The sequence below is a fragment of the Bombina bombina genome, chromosome 3 (genome assembly GCF_027579735.1).
Source record: "Bombina bombina isolate aBomBom1 chromosome 3, aBomBom1.pri, whole genome shotgun sequence".
Classification (NCBI taxonomy): Eukaryota; Metazoa; Chordata; class Amphibia; order Anura; family Bombinatoridae; genus Bombina; species Bombina bombina.
In genome coordinates, this window is record NC_069501.1 from 902,328,259 (window position 1) to 902,349,579 (window position 21,321).

A 21,321-nucleotide genomic window follows, 5' to 3' on the forward strand; every position below is an offset into this window, starting at 1 on the left:
TTACTGTCCCTTTAAACTTCACTCAAAACCATCACTAACGTATGGGCATATTCCTTTATGATTTGAAAAGAGGTGGGGAAAAAACAATGCAGTATAGCTGAATGAGGTTTTTATTATGGCAAGGGAACCTTGATTGTAATTTATTGGCTTAAGAGTACCAGACATATTGTCAATTTGGTGACGAAGAAAACATAATTTATGCTTACCTGATAAATTTATTTCTCTTGTAGTGTGTTCAGTCCACGGGTCATCCATTACTTATGGGATATATTCTCCTTCCCAACAGGAAGTTGCAAGAGGATCACCCAAACAGAGCTGCTATATAGCTCCTCCCCTCACATGTCATATCCAGTCATTTGACCGAAACAAGACGAGAAAGGAGAAACAAAAAATTTTTTTAGAACCTGCCTCAAAAAAAGACAGGGCGGGCCGTGGACTGAACACACTACAAATTTTCTCTTGTTAAGTGTGTTCAGTCCACGGGTCATCCATTACTTATGGGATACCAATACCAAAGCTAAAGTACACGGATGATGGGAGGGACAAGGCAGGAACATTAAACAGAAGGAACCACTGCCTGTAGAACCTTTCTCCCAAAAACAGCCTCCGAAGAAGCAAAAGTGTTAAATTTGTAAAATTTGGAAAAAGTATGAAGCGAAGACCAAGTTGCAGCCTTGCAAATCTGTTCAACAGAGGCCTCATTCTTAAAGGCCCAGGTGGAAGCCACAGCTCTAGTGGAATGAGCTGTAATTCTTTCAGGAGGTTGCTGTCCAGCAGTCTCATAGGCTAAACGTATTATGCTACGAAGCCAAAAAAAGAGAGAGAGGTAGCCGAAGCCTTTTGACCTCTCCTCTGTCCAGAGTAAACGACAAACAGAGAAGAAGTTTGCCGAAAATCTTTAGTTGCCTGTAAGTAGAACTTCAGGGCACGGACCACGTCTAGATTATGCAAAAGACGTTCCTTCTTTGAAGAAGGATTAGGACATAATGATGGAACAACAATCTCTTGATTGATATTCCTGTTAGAAACAACCTTAGGTAAAAACCCAGGTTTAGTACGCAGGACTACCTTGTCTGAATGAAAGATCAGATAAGGGGAATCGCAATGTAAGGCAGATAACTCAGAGACTCTTCGAGCCGAGGAAATAGCCATCAAAAACAGAACTTTCCAAGATAAAAGTTTAATATCAATGGAATGAAGGGGTTCAAACGGAACACCCTGAAGAACTTTAAGAACCAAGTTTAAGCTCCAAGGAGGAGCAACAGTTTTAAACACAGGCTTAATTCTAGTCAAAGCCTGACAAAAGGCCTGGACGTCTGGATTCTCTGCCAGACGCTTGTGTAAAAGAATAGACAGAGCAGAAATCTGTCCCTTTAGTGAACTAGCGGATAAAGTAGTTCCCACTCCCCCGGATGAAAAGTCTGGCGACTTAGAAAATCCGCCTCCCAGTTCTCCACGCCTGGGATGTAGATCGCTGACAGGTGGCAAGAGTGAGACTCTGCCCAGCGAATTATCTTCAAGACTTCCAACATCGCTAGGGAACTCCTGGTTCCCCCTTGATGATTGATGTAAGCCACAGTCGTGATGTTGTCCGACTGAAATCTGATGAACCTCAGTGTTGCTAACTGAGGCCAAGCTAGAAGAGCATTGAATATTGCTCTTAATTCTAGAATGTTTATCGGGAGGAGTTTCTCCTCCTGAGTCCACGATCCCTGAGCCTTCAGGGAGTTCCAGACTGCTCCCCAGCCTAGAAGGCTGGCATCTGTTGTTACAATCGTCCAATCTGGTCTGTGAAAAGTCATTCCTTTGGACAGATGAACCCGTGATAACCACCAGAGAAGAGAATCTCTGGTCTTCTGGTCCAGATTTAGCAAAGGGGACAGATCTGAGTAATCCCCGTTCCTTTGACTTAGCATGCATAGTTGCAGCGGTCTGAGATGTAGGCGCGCAAATGGCACTATGTCCATTGCCGCGACCATTAAGCCGATTACTTCCATGCACTGAGCTACTGATGGGCTTGGAATGGAGTGAAGGACACGGCAAGCATTGAGAATCTTTAATAACCTGGACTCCGTCAGGTAAATCTTCATCTCTACAGAATCTATAAGAGTCCCTAGAAAAGGGACCCTTGTGAGTGGTAACAGAGAACTCTTTTCCACGTTCACTTTCCACCCATGCAACCTCAGAAATGCTAGAACTATCTCTGTATGAGACTTTGCATTTTGAAAACTTGACGCTTGTATCAGAATGTCGTCTAGGTACGGAGCCACCGCTATGCCTCGTGGTCTTAGTACCGCCAGAAGTGAGCCCAGAACCTTTGTAAAAATTCTCGGGGCCGTAGCCAACCCGAAGGGAAGAGCTACAAACTGGTAATGCCTGTCTAGAAAGGCAAACCTTAGGTACCGATAATGATCTCTGTGAATCGGTATGTGAAGGTAGGCATCCTTTAAGTCCACTGTGGTCATATATTGACCCTCTTGGATCATGGGTAGGATGGTCCGAATGGTTTCCATCTTGAACGATGGAACCCTTAGGAATTTGTTTAAGATCTTTAAGTCTAAGATTGGTCTGAAGGTTCCCTCTTTTTTGGGAACCACAAACAGATTTGAATAAAACCCTTGCCCCTGTTCCGTTCGCGGAACTGGGTGGATCACTCCCATCACTAAGAGGTCTTGTACACATTGTAGAAATGCCTCTTTCTTTACTAGGTTTGTTGATAACCTTGACAGATGGAACCTCCCATGTGGAGGAGAAGTTTTGAAATCCAGAAGGTATCCCTGAGATATAATCTCCAACGTCCAGGGATCCTTTACATCTCTTGCCCAAGCCTGGGCGAAGAGAGAAAGTCTGCCCCCCACTAGATCCGTCTCCGGAAAGGGGGCCCTGTCTTCATGCTGTCTTAGGGGCGGAAGTAGGCTTTCTGGCTTGCTTGCCCTTGTTCCATGACTGGTTGCCTTTCCAACCCTGTCTGTAACGAGCAGTAGTTCCTTACTGTTTTGGAGCGGAGGAAGTTGATGCTGCTCCTGCCTTGAAAGAACGAAAGGCACGAAAATTAGACTGTTTGGCCTTTGATTTGGCCCTGTCCTGAGGAAGGGTGTGGCCCTTACCTCCAGTAATGTCAGCAATAATTTCCTTCAATCCGGGCCTGAATAAGGTCTGCCCTTTGAAAGGAATGTTCAGTAGTTTAGACTTAGAAGTTACATCTGCTGACCAGGATTTAAGCCATAGCGCTCTGCGCGCCTGTATGGCGAATCCGGAGTTCTTAGCCGTAAGTTTGGTTAAATGCACTACAGCATCCGAAACAAACGCATTAGCCAGCTTAAGGGTTCTAATCTTGCTCAAAGACTCATCCAATGGTGCTGTGCGAATCGCCTCTTCCAGAGACTCAAACCAGAATGCCGCTGCAGCAGTGACAGGCGCAATGCATGCAAGAGGCTGTAATATAAAACCTTGTTGAACAAACATTTTCTTAAGGTAACCCTCTAATTTTTTATCCATTGGATCTGAGAAAGCACAGCTATCCTCCACCGGGATAGTGGTACGCTTGGCTAAAGTAGAAAGTGCTCCCTCCACCTTAGGGACCGTCTGCCATAAGTCTCGTGTGGTGGCGTCTATAGGGAACATTTTTCAAAATATCGGAGGAGAGGAAAAAGGCACACCGGGTCTATCCCACTCCTTGCTAATAATCTCTGTAAGCCTCTTTGGTATAGGAAAAACGTCAGTACACACCGGTACCGCATAGTATTTATCCAGCCTACATAATTTCTCTGGGATTGCCACCGTGTCACAATCATTCAGAGCCGCTAACACCTCCCCTAGCAACACGCGGAGGTTCTCAAGCTTAAATTTAAAATTTCTGAATCCGGTCTCCCCGAATCAGAACCGTCACCCACAGAATGAAGCTCTCCGTCCTCATGTTCTGCAAATTGTGATGCAGTATCAGACATGGCTCTCGTGTCATCGGCGCGCTCTGTCCTTAACCCAGAGCTGTCGCGCTTGCCTCTTAACTCGGGCATATTGTATAATACTTCTTTCATAACATTAGCCATATCATGTAAGGTGATTTGTAAGGGCCTTGCTGTACTTGGCGCCTCAATCTTACGCATCTCCCGAGCGGGAGACGCAGGTACTGACACGTGAGGAGAGTTAGACGGCATAACTTCCCCCCCGTTGTCTGGTGATAATTTCTTTATCGGTACAGATTGACTTTTATTCAAAGTAATATCAATACAATTGGTACACATATTTCTATTGGGCTCCACATCGGCTTTTAAACATAATGAACAAGCAGATTCCTCTGTATCAGACATGTTTAAACAGACTAGCAATGAAGCTAGCAAGCTTGGAAATTACTTCAATAAGTTTACAAGCAATATAAAAAACGCTGCAGCGCTTTTTTTAAAAACACAGTTGAATAACAAAGAACTAATTCAGTTATAGTCAACCCTTCTTTAAATGTATTAATTAGAAGGATGATTAACCCCTCAGTACCCAAAAAAACGGATATCAAATTAAGATTTAACGTTTTTATCACAGTCAAACACACTGTCACAGGTCTGCTGTGACTGATTACCTCCCTCAAAAACGAATTTTGAAGACCCCTGAGCTCTCTAGAGACGTCCCGGATCAAGGAGGAAGAAGCAGGAAGACTGTGCTAGAATTTTAACTGCGCAACAAGGCACTAAAAAAAAAGCCCCTCCCGCTCATTTACAACAGTGGGAGACCTGATATAACGGTTTCTATGCAGAAATATACGTTAGCCATGTGGAAAAAAATTCATGCCCAAAAGGATTTATCACCAAAGTACCTCACAAAACGAATAACATGCCAGTAAACGTTTTGAAAACAAACTTTTTAATGTCATGCAAAGTTATCACTAAGCCTGCTACCAGTCGCTTCCACTGCAGATAAGGCTTAAGCATTATTTCAGTATTAACAGTATTTTCTCAGTCAAATTCTAGTCCCTAGAAAATAACTCTACTGTGCATACATTTATCAGCCTGATACCAGTCACTACTACTGCATTTAAGGCTGTACTTACATCATACGGGTAACAGCAGTGTTTTCTTAGTCAATTCCATTCCCAGAAAATATTGTACTGCACATACCTCATTTGCGGAGGACCCCGCATGCTATTCCCATGTTTTGAAGTTACCCCACTCCTCAGAATGTCGAGAACAGCCAGTGGATCTTAGTTATGCCTGCTAAGATCATAGAAAACGCAGGCAGTTTCTTCTTCCAAATACTGCCTGAGATAGAAAAACAGCACACTCCGGTGCGATTTAAAATAACAAACTTTTGATTGAAGAATAATTAAGTAAAAACTCCAACTCCTCCCGCGACCTCCTTCTTTGTTGAGGGTTGCAAGAGAATGACTGGATATGACATGTGAGGGGAGGAGCTATATAGCAGCTCTGCTTGGGTGATCCTCTTGCAACTTCCTGTTGGGAAGGAGAATATATCCCATAAGTAATGGATGACCCGTGGACTGAACACACTTAACAAGAGAAATACCTTTTTGATTGGTACTAGAATTACTATTCATTTTTCAGTCATTCTTTGTTCAATAGGCTGAGAGGTTTACATAGCCAAGAACCATTATAAATGCTCTCACAACTGCCAACATATTAAACAGAATAAAAAACACTCATACTAAGCTTCCAATACATTAAAAGCAAACAATGTATATGCAAGAAAATAGTTGATTTTCCAATATTTGTTGAAAACCTTCAAACATTGCAAAATGAAAATTCTTTAACTGTACGTGTCACTGTAAAAGAGAAGAGCTGTTTGTATATGAAAATATATGCTCTTAAATGAATGTTTTAGGCATGCTAAACTAACTAGTTAAGAAGGTATTTTGTACACAAAGCTTTAGGATGTCATTGCATCAAATTGCTGCTCCAACCACCCATCTGTGCTGAAAAGTTACATTAGGGTTTTTGGTATCTGGCAGCAGGATCAGCAAACAAACATTTTGAGACAAAAACTCAATATTTCATTAAACAATCTCTGTTTTAATTCTGGGGAGATTGTAATTGCCTAGGGTTAGGATTATTGTTATTGTTTGCTACTGGGGTAAAAATCCAGAAAATAAGTAACTCTGACCAGAAGATTATAAAAGGGATGCATTATTTTCGATGTTTGTTCCCAGTAGATATTCATAACATGGACTCAAGCTATGTAAATGTAAGTGTTAAACATTAAAACTGTGGTCTCAGCAAGTAAATGAGCTAAGAAACATAAATGATTAAAAAAATAAAAAACTTATATCATATGAGTAATGTCCTAATATGGCACAAGAGTGTCTTTAAACTGAGGACATCTACAAATTAATCATACAAAAAAAACCAACAAGAAAATATAGTAACCTCTGACTAATCAAATGAGCATTGTCAGGACTGGAAAGTAACTAATATAAAAAACTGCAGCAAGTAAGTAACACATGGGGCTGTTTCCTATACACATTTTGTCCCGGGAGTTTTTTCTCTCTCCATAAATTAAAAATGGTGGTTTTCCAGCCCAGTACTGGCATAGCATTACACAGTACTTCCAAGCCATAATACATGCATGCACTTCTATACACAATCATTTGTGAGTGAAATAAAGCAAAGCTTTTCAAACCTTTTATCAAAGGAGGGGATTGGGACCGCTTGTGCAAAAAAACTCCATAAAGCAGATTTTAATGTTTTTCGTAGGAATATTTAGATGTGTAAAACACAAAACAAATGTGATGACTGCATCTTTAGTAAAGAAATGAATAAAAGCATTTGTCTGTGTGGTATTTATGTCTGTATCCTTACCTGACATCTTGTTCAAGCTGTGAATTCTGGTCCTTCAGTGAATCTATCTGGCTGTCTCTTTGACGTATGGACTCAATGAGGTACTGATAGGGCTGCTGAACTTGATTTAACAAGGAGTTGGCCTTCTCCAGCTTTAAAAGATATAGGAAAATACTAATTGAAAATAACAATTAAAGAAAAAAAACTACAATATTTGTACATCAATAAAATGACAACACACAAAGTCTTGCAAGCCTAAAGCAATCTGCCATGTATTTCTTTGCACCACTTGCCTATATCTTTTATCCTCCTGAACAGAGGAAGCAGAATACCATACACTTATGTGATATTCCTGACCTGCTCGAAACTACAAAGTGCTCCTTAACATTAAAGGGACAAAAATCTCTTTGAGATTGTAATTCAAATGCCTAATTATGTATAAAAAAAAAGAGTTTGCAATATACTGTATTTATTTTGCCCCCTGTTCTTCTCATTTAGATCTGAAAAGTGCGTATTTTCCAGTCCTGAAAACTAAAAGATCTGATGGCAGGCTTTACAAGCCTAACCTTGCCACTTATCTTTATCTCATTCATAGTCATCATTTCTGCTGAAACCAACAATAATAATGGACATTTTGTTAGCACAATGACAGGGCTAAGCCTCTCTTTTGCAGACTCAAGTCTGGATTGGATCCTTCAAATAGTGGGTGGAGTTTGACTATTGAAAAACCATTGCATCAAACAACAAGTTAATCTCTTCTAACAACATACAGACTGATACGTTCATTTATTGGAAGACTGCATAAATATACTGTGATCACAAGGTGTTTACTGTTCATTTTAGTTCTAGCTGAAGAAGATTATGTGAGAAAATGGTAAATCAATAGTTGTGGTCAGGACTGATAAGTTTTCTTTTGACTGTAAAATAATGCAATATGTTTAAGGGACATATTTTCTGTATTTTATAAATATTTATAATTATATTCAAGAGAATATTGTGAAAATAAGGGTCTGATATAATTGCAATATAATTTAGGTGTACAAATATTACCCCGAGGAATTTCTCTTTATTTACAGACGTTGTTTAATATAGGTATAGTACAAACTAAGCAATCCAAGCACTGCATTCATTATAAAGGTTTCAAAAGCACTTAATGCAAATTTTGCTAACTAAATGACTGTTTTGTAATGCAGTTATATAAAGTAGCTTCTAAACTGATCAAACAATCAGTTTGTAGCATGTTGCAAGGCTAGAGTACTGAAGCCAGCAGTATACATTTTAGCATCTCTGGGGGTAGTGTATAAAACACAAATAATGGAAAATTAAGCAAAAATAAAAAATAAAATAAAAAGAATATTGCATTTTTTATACTATTCATAAAAACATTTTATATTTTGAGTTTCAAGTCCCTTCAGGTAAAATGTCATAATTTTAATTTTGTGCGCTGGTCTGGTCCATGTGTTCTAATAGTGGCACATAAAGCTTACATGTGTACAAGACGTTATTAGCCAGACAGGTAATAAGCTGAAAATATACTTGTGCATGAATTTTTGTTTTAGCTAAAATGTCCATCAGAAGCTTGAAATGTTATTTTGTAAAAACAAACATATATTTAGAAAATATTTTAAAACCATTTTAAGAAAAATATATATCAGTTGGGTTTCTTTTATGGCACATTAGATAAAAATACACCTGTCCTCATACTAAAGACACATACAAATAATAGTCAATGCGCACTATGATGTGGCCTAAGTTATACTGAAGACAGAAATAGCATTGTAGAATATGATACTAAACAAAACTCTAATGCTGCTTATAGAGTGGCAAGACATGGTTAGTTGTTTTTGCAGTAAATAATGGAAAACCTCTCTCTGTAAGAAGTACCATTACAATACATGGTTATTTAATATTGTAAATAGATAAATGGAAAACATAAACCACATAAAGTCAAAAGCATTTTTTTCCTGCTAATTAGTGCATATTTAAAATGTTTGTCTTTCAAAGACGGAGTGAAAAAACTAATTGAAAAATCGGCAACAGTAATCGCACACTATAGCTTACAGCCACTAATAATATAAGATTTTTACTTGTAAATGATGACAGGACACGGCTGGTGGCATTTGATCATTTTTGAGTTAACAAAAGCACAGATTTTATCACAATACCACAAACATATATTTTTCTTTGTTTGATTTACAGCTAAAATGGCAGCACTTACAGACACACAAAACTGCAATAACCCCGCCCCCCCAAAAAAACAACACAATTTGCAATGATATATATCTACTAATATAAGAATCCTATATCTGAGGCTCTAATTTGCCCCAGTTTTTTTTTTACCCCCCCACCAATTTTAGTCATCACAAGCCAGGTGGTACAGCCAATTGGAAATCACTTCTATTATAAGTAGCAGAGAATTCTATTGCTGCCTACTCAGTCATACTGAATAGAACTGAATAGAACAGGTTGTAGGATTTGGCACTGCTACATACAATAGAAACATAGATAAGGAGAAAAATAAATAAACACAGAGTTTTTTTATATATAACATATTTAGTTATGCGTAGTGAAACAACTTTACAAACTTTATTTTTATTATTTATTTTGTCCCCCTTTCATGTAAATTTCTAATTTTTAGAACTTTACATGCACCTTTCTGACTTCTCAGGGTTAAAGGGACATGAAACCCAAATGTTTTTCTTTCATAATTCAGGTAGGCCATATAATTTAAAAAAAAAATCCAACTGAATTCTATTATAGAATTGTCTTTGTGCTCGTGGTATCCTTTTTTGGTAAACATACCTAGGAAGGCTCAGAAGTAGCAATGTACTACTGGGAGCTAGCTGTTGATACATGCCTCTTATTATTGTCTCACCCAATATATTCAGCTAGCTCCCAGTAGTGCATTGCTGCTCCTTTAGCAAAAGGATTCTAAAAGTATAAAGCAAATATGATAACATCAGTAAATCTCTCTCTATCGGGATCATGACTGAAGAAAATAGGTTTCATATCGTTTTTAACCCTGCAATATACCTTTTCCTTATTTTATTTAACTGATAAAAACGGCAAAACAATGCATTTTATACTACAATTGTGACCATGACTTGTTGTCTGCAGACTAAAGACCAGATCACTCCTTGAAATAAGGCAAATGGTGGGTGGAGCTACAGAATAACAACTGGTTTTAAAAACATTTCGATTTGTCTGTCATCCTATAGCAAGACAACAGAAATGTCTTGAATTTACAAGGCGTTTACTGTCCCTTTAAGAGATGGGCGGCCAGAGGGGGGAAGAAAACACATTTTGGGGGTTAACAAACTTACATTAGGGAAAACTGAAGAAGATTTACAGATGGAATCATAATAACATCATGATATTTTTCCAGATTATAGGTTTAATAAAAACATGGTTTGTGTCCATTTGTAAACAAAACGGATTAGTAAAAAGTGTTTCTTAACATTAACGAGGCCCTAGGCACAGGTTTGACATAAAGCTATGCAGATCACAAGTTTAGTTGCTCATCACTTTATTATTATTAAAAATATCTGGTTTTGCTCGTTGAAATCACCACCCATTATACAAGTTGCATTACCTATGTATTGATCTTTGTGTGCAGAGAGACATATACGCAGTTCTATTTGAACGGTGGGTGGTGCTTTCAGTAAGCAAAAATAGCCCTTTAAAATAGTAAATTAAACTTTAAGTTTTACATAACCAGCAATGTTGGTTATGCAAAACCATTTGCAAGAGAACTAGATGGCAGCACTTTTTCCTGCCATGTAGTGCTCCAGACACCTACCTAGATATCTCTTCCACAAATAATATCATGGGAACAAAGCAAACTTGATAATAGAAGTCAAATGGAAACTTATAAAAAATGTATGAATCACAAAAGCACATGTTTGGCTTTCATATCCCTTTCCCTGTAAGGGAAAACACATTTTACAATACCTTGTGCATTTTAAAGCAAATGTTAATCTCTGTAAAGGTGCGATATGCAGTACTCCATTGATGTATGCTATACCCTATACTGCATGCTGCTGCACTTTAACATAATAAAGTATGCATAGACAACTAATTATTTGCAGAGTATTGCATAAACATGATACTTTTGGAACAAATTACACGTTCAATGTCATGGGCTGAAGCAGTGTAGAAAAGGTAAAAAACAAAAACTTTAGTAGATAAAGAACCAGTAACAGCTAAATGGTTCTTTATATATACTGTGTGTGTGTGTGTGTGTATATATATATATATATATATATATATAAACATAAACAAAAGTTCAAAGGTATATGCACTCTCACCACCGTCACTTGTCGGGTTGGAGGGGGTGACTCTGGTGTTTATGCCTGGAGGTGCTTAGGCATAACACACTGCCTATACTGGGGCTTAGATTTCGGATATCTTTTTTAAAGGGATAGATGATCTTCGCCTGCTGTGCTTGTAATACCGCTGGCATCTTTGGATCTGACTGGTATGTTATCAACATTTGGGCGAGTGATGTCATTGTCTTGCCCATTCGGGCTCCCAACCTATAGGAGAGGAGCGGCGCTCCTGGGGATCCTATGAGGTTACGGGGAGTGGTCTCCATGGCAGTGGTGGAAACGTCTGGTGCCGATACGGCGTTGACTTTAGTTTGACAGAGAGGATGATCAGATTACTAGGGGTTTTACACTGTAGGCTCTAGATAGTATAGAGATGAGCTGTGATTTGGAGCGATCTTTGGTGGCTGGGTCAGTGGCCGGATCGACCATTATGATGCAGATTAAGGTGTATGGAACAATGTTGTGGGGATGATGTAATTGGAACTGGGAGCGTTCTCACAGATGGTTTACCACAGTTTTCATGACAATGACTGACAACGGATTACCCTGGATATGGGCGGCATTGTTAATTGTCCAATGGAACTACTAATAACATGGACTGTTCCATTTAAACACAAACCCGGGGCAGAAACCGGCTGGGAAATTGGAGAGTTGTGGGATCACTGAACACTTATTATCTATATAGACACCTGGTTGTAAGATTACATTATACTATTTGATATGCACATTTGCTATGGCCATTTTTATGTATAGTTTATAACATATGACTTGACTTGTTTGGGTTACCCATATGGTTTAGCCCCTTATGGTTTGCACACGGTCTCCAGAGACTAGTGACCGGATTGGGGGAGGGGCCTACAGGCCATTATAAGTTTGTTCATTTGTACACACTGTTTGTCAGAGAAGGGACATTTGAGGTCCCGAAACGTCACTAAATAAATATTTCACTTTGATATCCAAAGTCCAGTGAGTGCTTCACTTTGTTACTTGTTAAATATATATATATATATATATATATATATATATACTGTGTATATATATATATATATATATACACACACTGTGTATATATATATATATATATATATATATATATACACACTGTGTGTATATATATATATATATACATATATATATATACATATATATATATATATATACATACATACATACACACACACATATATATACACATATATATATATATATATATATATATATATATATATATATATATATATATATATATATATATATATATATATATATATATATACAGGGAGTGCAGAATTATTAGGCAAATGAGTATTTTGACCACATCATCCTCTTTATGCATGTTGTCTTACTAGAAGCTGTATAGGCTCGAAAGCCTACTACCAATTAAGCATATTAGGTGATGTGCATCTCTGTAATGAGAAGGGGTGTGGTCTAATGACATCAACACCCTATATCACGTGTGCATAATTATTAGGCAACTTCCTTTCCTTTGGCAAAATGGGTCAAAAGAAGGACTTGACAGGCTCAGAAAAGTCAAAAATAGTGAGATATCTTGCAGAGGGATGCAGCACTCTTAAAATTGCAAAGCTTCTGAAGCGTGATCATCGAACAATCAAGCGTTTCATTCAAAACAGTCAACAGGGTCGCAAGAAGCGTGTGGAAAAACCAAGGCGCAAAATAACTGCCCATGAACTGAGAAAAGTCAAGCGTGCAGCTGCCAAGATGCCACTTGCCACCAGTTTGGCCATATTTCAGAGCTGCAACATCACTGGAGTGCCCAAAAGCACAAGGTGTGCAATACTCAGAGACATGGCCAAGGTAAGAAAGGCTGAAAGACGACCACCACTGAACAAGACACACAAGCTGAAACGTCAAGACTGGACCAAGAAATATCTCAAGACTGATTTTTCTAAGGTTTTATGGACTGATGAAATGAGAGTGAGTCTTGATGGGCCAGATGGATGGGCCCGTGGCTGGATTGGTAAAGGGCAGAGAGCTCCAGTCCGACTCAGATGCCAGCAAGGTGGAGGTGGAGTACTGGTTTGGGCTGGTATCATCAAAGATGAGCTTGTGGGGCCTTTTCAGGTTGAGGATGGAGTCAAGCTCAACTCCCAGTCCTACTGCCAGTTTCTGGAAGACACCTTCTTCAAGCAGTGGTACAGGAAGAAGTCTGCATCCTTCAAGAAAAACATGATTTTCATGCAGGACAATGCTCCATCACACGTGTCCAAGTACTCCACAGCGTGGCTGGCAAGAAAGGGTATAAAAGAAGAAAATCTAATGACATGGCCTCCTTGTTCACCTGATCTGAACCCCATTGAGAACCTGTGGTCCATCATCAAATGTGAGATTTAATAGGAGGGAAAACAGTACACCTCTATGAACAGTGTCTGGGAGGCTGTGGTTGCTGCTGCACGCAATGTTGATGGTGAACAGATCAAAACACTGACAGAATCCATGGATGGCAGGCTTTTGAGTGTCCTTGCAAAGAAAGGTGGCTATATTGGTCACTGATTTGTTTTTGTTTTGTTTTTGAATGTCAGAAAACAGAATTTATGTTTACCTGATAAATTACTTTCTCCAACGGTGTGTCCGGTCCACGGCGTCATCCTTACTTGTGGGATATTCTCCTCCCCAACAGGAAATGGCAAAGAGCCCAGCAAAGCTGGTCACATGATCCCTCCTAGGCTCCGCCTTCCCCAGTCATTCGACCGACGTAAAGGAGGAATATTTGCATAGGAGAAATCATATGATACCGTGGTGACTGTAGTTAAAGAAAATAAATTATCAGACCTGATTAAAAAACCAGGGCGGGCCGTGGACCGGACACACCGTTGGAGAAAGTAATTTATCAGGTAAACATAAATTCTGTTTTCTCCAACATAGGTGTGTCCGGTCCACGGCGTCATCCTTACTTGTGGGAACCAATACCAAAGCTTTAGGACATGGATGAAGGGAGGGAGCAAATCAGGTCACCTAAATGGAAGGCACCACGGCTTGCAAAACCTTTCTCCCAAAAATAGCCTCAGAAGAAGCAAAAGTATCAAACTTGTAAAATTTGGTAAAAGTGTGCAGTGAAGACCAAGTCGCTGCCTTACATATCTGATCAACAGAAGCCTCGTTCTTGAAGGCCCATGTGGAAGCCACAGCCCTAGTGGAAAGAGCTGTGATTCTTTCAGGAGGCTGCCGTCCGGCAGTCTCATAAGCCAATCTGATGATGCTTTTAATCCAAAAAGAGAGAGAGGTAGAAGTTGCTTTTTAACCTCTCCTTTTACCAGAATAAACAACAAACAAGGAAGATGTTTGTCTAAAATCCTTTCGGAAGAAAACCAGGTTTAGTACGTATATCAACGGAATGTAAGGGTTCACACGGAACCCCCTGAAGAACTGAAAGAACTAAATTGAGACTCCAAGGAGGAGTCAAAGGTTTGTAAACAGGCTTGATTCTAACCAGAGCCTGAACAAAGGCTTGAACATCTGGCACAGCTGCCAGCTTATTGTGAAGTAACACAGACAAGGCAGAAATCTGTCCCTTCAAGGAACTTGCAGATAATCCTTTCTCCAATCCTTCTTGAAGAAAGGATAGAATCTTAGGAATTTTTACCTTGTCCCAAGGGAATCCTTTAGATTCACACCAACAGATATATTTTTTCCATATTTTGTGGTAAATTTTTCTAGTTACAGGCTTTCTGGCCTGAACAAGAGTATCAATAACAGAATCTGAGAACCCTCGCTTTGATAAGATCAAGCGTTCAATCTCCAAGCAGTCAGTTGGAGTGAGACCAGATTCGGATGTTCGAACGGACCTTGAACAAGAAGGTCTCGTCTCAAAGGTAGCTTCCATGGTGGAGCCGATGACATATTCACCAGGTCTGCATACCAAGTCCTGCGTGGCCACGCAGGAGCTATCAAGATCACCGATGCCCTCTCCTGATTGATCCTGGCTACCAGCCTGGGGATGAGAGGAAACGGCGGGAATACATAAGCTAGTTTGAAGGTCCAAGGTGCTACTAGTGTATCTACTAGAGTCGCCTTGGGATCCCTGGATCCGGACCCGTAGCAAGGAACCTTGAAGTTCTGACGAGAGGCCATCAGATCCATGTCTGGAATGCCCCACAGTTGAGTAATTTGGGCAAAGATTTCCGGATGGAGTTCCCACTCCCCCGGATGTAATGTCTGACGACTCAGAAAATCCGCTTCCCAATTTTCCACTCCTGGGATGTGGATTGCAGACAAGTGGCAGGAGTGAGTCTCCGCCCATTGAATGATTTTGGTCACTTCTTCCATTGCCAGGGAACTCCTTGTTCCCCCCTGATGGTTGATGTACGCAACAGTCGTCATGTTGTCTGATTGAAACCGTATGAACTTGGCCTTTGCTAGCTGAGGCCAAGCCTTGAGAGCATTGAGTATCGCTCTCAGTTCCAGAATATTTATCGGTAGAAGAGATTCTTCCCGAGACCAAAGACCCTGAGCTTTCAGGGGTCCCCAGACCGCGCCCCAGCCCATCAGACTGGCGTCGGTCGTGACAATGACCCACTCTGGTCTGCGGAAGCTCATCCCCTGTGACAGGTTGTCCAGGGACAGCCACCAACGGAGTGAATCTCTGGTCCTCTGATTTACTTGTATCGTCGTAGACAAGTCTGTATAGTCCCCATTCCACTGACTGAGCATGCACAGTTGTAATGGTCTTAGATGAATGCGCGCAAAAGGAACTATGTCCATTGCCGCTACAATCAAACCTATTACTTCCATGCACTGCGCTATGGAAGGAAGAGGAACGGAATGAAGTATTTGACAAGAGTTTAGAAGTTTTGTTTTTCTGGCCTCTGTCAGAAAAATCCTCATTTCTAAGGAGTCTATTATTGTTCCCAAGAAGGGAACCCTCGTTGACGGAGATAGAGAACTCTTTTCTACGTTCACTTTCCATCCGTGAGATCTGAGAAAGGCCAGGACAATGTCCGTGTGAGCCTTTGCTAGAGGAAGGGACGACGCTTGAATCAGAATGTCGTCCAAGTAAGGTACTACTGCAATGCCCCTTGGTCTTAGCACCGCTAGAAGGGACCCTAGTACCTTTGTGAAAATCCTTGGAGCAGTGGCTAATCCGAACGGAAGTGCCACGAACTGGTAATGCTTGTCCAGGAATGCGAACCTTAGGAACCGATGATGTTCCTTGTGGATAGGAATATGTAGATACGCATCCTTTAAATCCACCGTGGTCATGAATTGACCTTCCTGGATGGAAGGAAGAATTGTTCGAATGGTTTCCATTTTGAACGATGGAACCTTGAGAAACTTGTTTAGGATCTTGAGATCTAAGATTGGTCTGAACGTTCCCTCTTGTTTGGGAACTACGAACAGATTGGAGTAGAACCCCATCCCTTGTTCTCCTAATGGAACAGGATGAATCACTCCCATTTTTAACAGGTCTTCTACACAATGTAAGAATGCCTGTTTTTTTATGTGGTCTGAAGACAATTGAGACCTGTGGAACCTCCCCCTTGGGGGAAGCCCTTTGAATTCCAGAAGATAACCTTGGGAGACTATTTCTAGCGCCCAAGGATCCAGAACATCTCTTGCCCAAGCCTGAGCGAAGAGAGAGAGTCTGCCCCCCACCAGATCCGGTCCCGGATCGGGGGCCAACATCTCATGCTGTCTTGGTAGCAGTGGCAGGTTTCTTGGCCTGCTTTCCCTTGTTCCAGCCTTGCATTGGTCTCCAGGCTGGCTTGGCTTGAGAAGTATTACCCTCTTGCTTAGAGGACGTAGCACTTGGGGCTGGTCCGTTTCTACGAAAGGGACGAAAATTAGGTTTATTTTTGGCCTTGAAAGACCTATCCTGAGGAAGGGCGTGGCCCTTGCCCCCAGTGATATCAGAGATAATCTCTTTCAAGTCAGGGCCAAACAGCGTTTTCCCCTTGAAAGGAATGTTAAGCAATTTGTTCTTGGAAGACGCATCCGCTGACCAAGATTTTAACCAAAGCGCTCTGCGCGCCACAATAGCAAACCCAGAATTTTTCGCCGCTAACCTAGCCAATTGCAAAGTGGCATCTAGGGTGAAAGAATTAGCCAATTTGAGAGCACGGATTCTGTCCATAATCTCCTCATAAGAAGGAGAATTACTAGTGATCGCCTTTTCTAGCTCATCGAACCAGAAACACGCGGCTGTAGTGACAGGGACAATGCATGAAATTGGTTGTAGAAGGTAACCTTGCTGAACAAACATCTTTTTAAGCAAACCTTCTAATTTTTTATCCATAGGATCTTTGAAAGCACAACTATCTTCTATGGGTATAGTGGTGCGTTTGTTTAGAGTAGAAACCGCCCCCTCGACCTTGGGGACTGTCTGCCATAAGTCCTTTCAGGGGTCGACCATAGGAAACAATTTTTTAAATATGGGGGGAGGGACGAAAGGTATACCGGGCCTTTCCCATTCTTTATTTACAATGTCCGCCACCCGCTTGGGTATAGGAAAAGCTTCGGGGGGCCCCGGGACCTCTAGGAACTTGTCCATTTTACATAGTTTCTCTGGGATGACCAAATTCTCACAATCATCCAGAGTGGATAACACCTCCTTAAGCAGAGCGCGGAGATGTTCCAACTTAAATTTAAATGTAATCACATCAGGTTCAGCTTGTTGAGAAATTTTCCCTGAATCTGAAATTTCTCCCTCAGACAAAACCTCCCTGGCCCCCTCAGACTGGTGTAGGGGCCCTTCAGAAACAATATCATCAGCGTCCTCATGCTCTTCAGTATTTTCTAAAACAGAGCAGTCGCGCTTTCGCTGATAAGTGGGCATTTTGGCTAAAATGTTTTTGATAGAATTATCCATTACAGCCGTTAATTGTTGCATAGTAAGGAGTATTGGCGCGCTAGATGTACTAGGGGCCTCTTGTGTGGGCAAGACTGGTGTAGACGAAGGAGGGGATGATGCAGTACCATGCTTACTCCCCTCACTTGAGGAATCATCTTGGGCATCATTTTCTCTAAATTTTGTGTCACATAAATCACATCTATTTAAATGAGAAGGGACCTTGGCTTCCCCACATTCAGAACACAGTCTATCTGGCAGTTCAGACATGTTAAACAGGCATAAACTTGATAACAAAGTACAAAAAACGTTTTAAAATAAAACCGTTACTGTCACTTTAAATTTTAAACTGAACACACTTTATTACTGCAATTGCGAAAATGTATGAAGGAATTGTTCAAAATTCACCAAAATTTCACCATAGTGTCTTAAAGCCTTAAAAGTATTGCACACCAAATTTGGAAGCTTTAACCCTTAAAATAACGGAACCGGAGCCGTTTTTATATTTAACCCCTTTACAGTCCCTGGTATCTGCTTTGCTGAGACCCAACCAAGCCCAAAGGGGAATACGATACCAAATGACGCCTTCAGAAAGTCTTTTCTATGTATCAGAGCTCCTCACACATGCATCTGCATGTCATGCTTCTCAAAAACAAGTGCGCAATACAGGCGCGAAAATGAGACTCTGCCTATGATTAGGGAAAGCCCCTAGAGAATAAGGTGTCCAATACAGTGCCTGCCGGTTATTTTACAAAATTCCCAAGATTAAAATAATTCCTCAAGGCTATGGAGTATAAAATATGTTTATATATAAATCGATTTAGCCCAGAAAATGTCTACAGTCTTAAAAAGCCCTTGTGAAGCCCTTATTTACTGTAATAAAATGGCTTACCGGATCCCATAGGGAAAATGACAGCTTCCAGCATTACATCGTCTTGTTAGAATGTGTCATACCTCAAGCAGCAAAAGTCTGCTCACTGTTCCCCCAACTGAAGTTAATTCCTCTCAACAGTCCTGTGTGGAACAGCCATCGATTTTAGTAACGGTTGCTAAAATCATTTTCCTCTTACAAACAGAAATCTTCATCTCTTTTCTGTTTCAGAGTAAATAGTACATACCAGCACTATTTAAAAATAACAAACTCTTGATTGAATAATAAAAACTACAGTTAAACACTAAAAAACTCTAAGCCATCTCCGTGGAGATGTTGCCTGTACAACGGCAAAGAGAATGACTGGGGAAGGCGGAGCCTAGGAGGGATCATGTGACCAGCTTTGCTGGGCTCTTTGCCATTTCCTGTTGGGGAGGAGAATATCCCACAAGTAAGGATGACGCCGTGGACCGGACACACCTATGTTGGAGAAATGTATATTTGTGAATGTTGAGATGTTATATTGGTTTCACTGGTAAAAATAAATAATTGAAATGGGTATATATTTGTTTTTTGTTAAGTTGCCTAATAATTATGCACAGTAATAGTCACCTGCACACACAGATATCCCCCTAAAATAGCTATAACTAAAAACAAACTAAAAACTACTTCCAAAACTATTCAGCTTTGATATTAATGAGTTTTTTGGGTTCATTGAGAACATGGTTGTTGTTCAATAATAAAATTAATCCTCAAAAATACAACTTGCCTAATAATTCTGCCCTCCCTGTATATATATATATATATATATATATATATATATATATATATATATATATATATATATATATATATATATATATACATATACACACACATAATCTTCTGAGTAAAAATGTGCATATTTTAAGAAACTCCTAACAGGTTAGTCAAGATTGTCATATTTTGCTATGAAAGCTATGTTTGATTTGTGTCTAAAGGGCAATATTTCTTTTGATCTGAAATATTTTTCCATTACATCCAAAAGTCATCACATAGCGCAGAAACGGCACGCTATCAGTTCATTTGTAAAGGCTTAACATTATTTCAACAGGTAAAATACTTTTTTTTCAGTTTGTTTATGTTTAAGTAAACTACCTCCAGTGAAATTTTTGTTGAGTTTGATTTCTGATGTTCCAGATCATTCATTAGTGATGTGTTTTGTCTTTCAAGCTGTAGGAGTCTTCTAGCCAAATGTACACTGTAAAAATAAAAAGTGATAAAAGCAAATGAGGCTATTTAATTATAGGAGCATTAAAGTCACAATAAAACGTTCATGATTCAGAAAAGTGTATCTAGGTAGGCTGGTGTACAGCAATGCATTACTGTCAGCTACAGTAGCTGGTGATTTGGGGATCCCAGTTGAGCACGGATTTTATCTATGCGTTTAGCCTATTTTCAGGGGTTAAATCTATAGTTATATGCAAGCAATATTGTAATAATTTAATGCATTTCCTTTCACTTTTATATCCTTTTAATTCTCAAGTATAGTAGCATAATTATAAAATGTTTAGAAACATGGTTAACAAGCTTAAAACTGAATAATTTCTTAAAGGGAACCTAAACACCATCATTTTTTCTGTGATTAACTTTTTATTAAAACCTTTTTGTATTATATTAAACATTGTTGCTTACTTTTTTTATTTTCCTAGCATCTGCTCAATTATTTTTCAGCTCCAATATTACCCCTAAACCACCGCCTACTGAATGTGGTGCTAGCCGCCATGTTGTAACGCGCGTTGTCTATATAGACTGTATGCGCACTCCCTGCTTCACTCCTTCACTTCCAAGCATGCGCATAAAAGGGAAACTCTTTGCCGCTTCTATGAAGCTCGTTCTCATTAACTTTGTGAACGAGCTTCATAGATTTAGTTGTTCAGTTGCACTGCAGCCGTTTTCACTGAATGACAGCTGTGTGAGACCGGCTTGTCAGTGCACTGTTCAGCTATTATTAGTCAATTGCGCTCTGAATCTGACTAAGTTAGCTCTCTGGATTTTTTAGATTTTGTAAGCATAATAATTTATATACTATTTTACTTATTCAAATGTTTTTTTTAAAAAACTTTCTCTTCAAAAACAAAAAAAATGTCAGACTTTTATTGCATCGTTTTTTTTTTTTGTTTGATTTTACATAACGTTATTCTTTATATTTTATTTTTATTTAAAAATTTCTCATTGTTTCATTTTTAGCCGCAGCTTCTGTAAATGCAAGATGTTTGGCTGACAGTGGGCTGCAACTCGTGTAGCTATAGACAGATCACTGACAGAACTGCTAAATGTTTCACACTGCAGTGGATTCGTGAATGCATTATGTAAAACCGCAAATACATTTCTGATTCAATTGATGAGATCCGATATGTCCTATGAGAAACTGAATATTCAAGTCAATACCGTTGAATCAGAAATTCACTGTACTCTGTTTATATGTATTTGCGGTTTTACATAATGCATTCACGGATCCACTGCAGTGTGAAACATTTAGCAGTTCTGTCAGTGATC

The 21,321-nt window shown here is 39.7% G+C and overlaps 1 protein-coding gene across 1 annotated transcript in view; it reads right to left on the reverse strand.

Annotated features, from left to right (window-relative positions):
• PIBF1 (progesterone immunomodulatory binding factor 1) overlaps positions 1-21,321 on the reverse strand; it is a 608,261-nt gene that overhangs the window by 187,294 nt on the left and 399,646 nt on the right. The window contains exons 14-15 of the mRNA XM_053707928.1: positions 19,921-20,023; positions 6,804-6,934 (exon numbers count right to left, since the gene is read on the reverse strand). Of these exons, the coding sequence (XP_053563903.1) occupies positions 6,804-6,934; positions 19,921-20,023 (234 nt within the window). The remainder of the gene's footprint in view (positions 1-6,803; positions 6,935-19,920; positions 20,024-21,321) is intronic.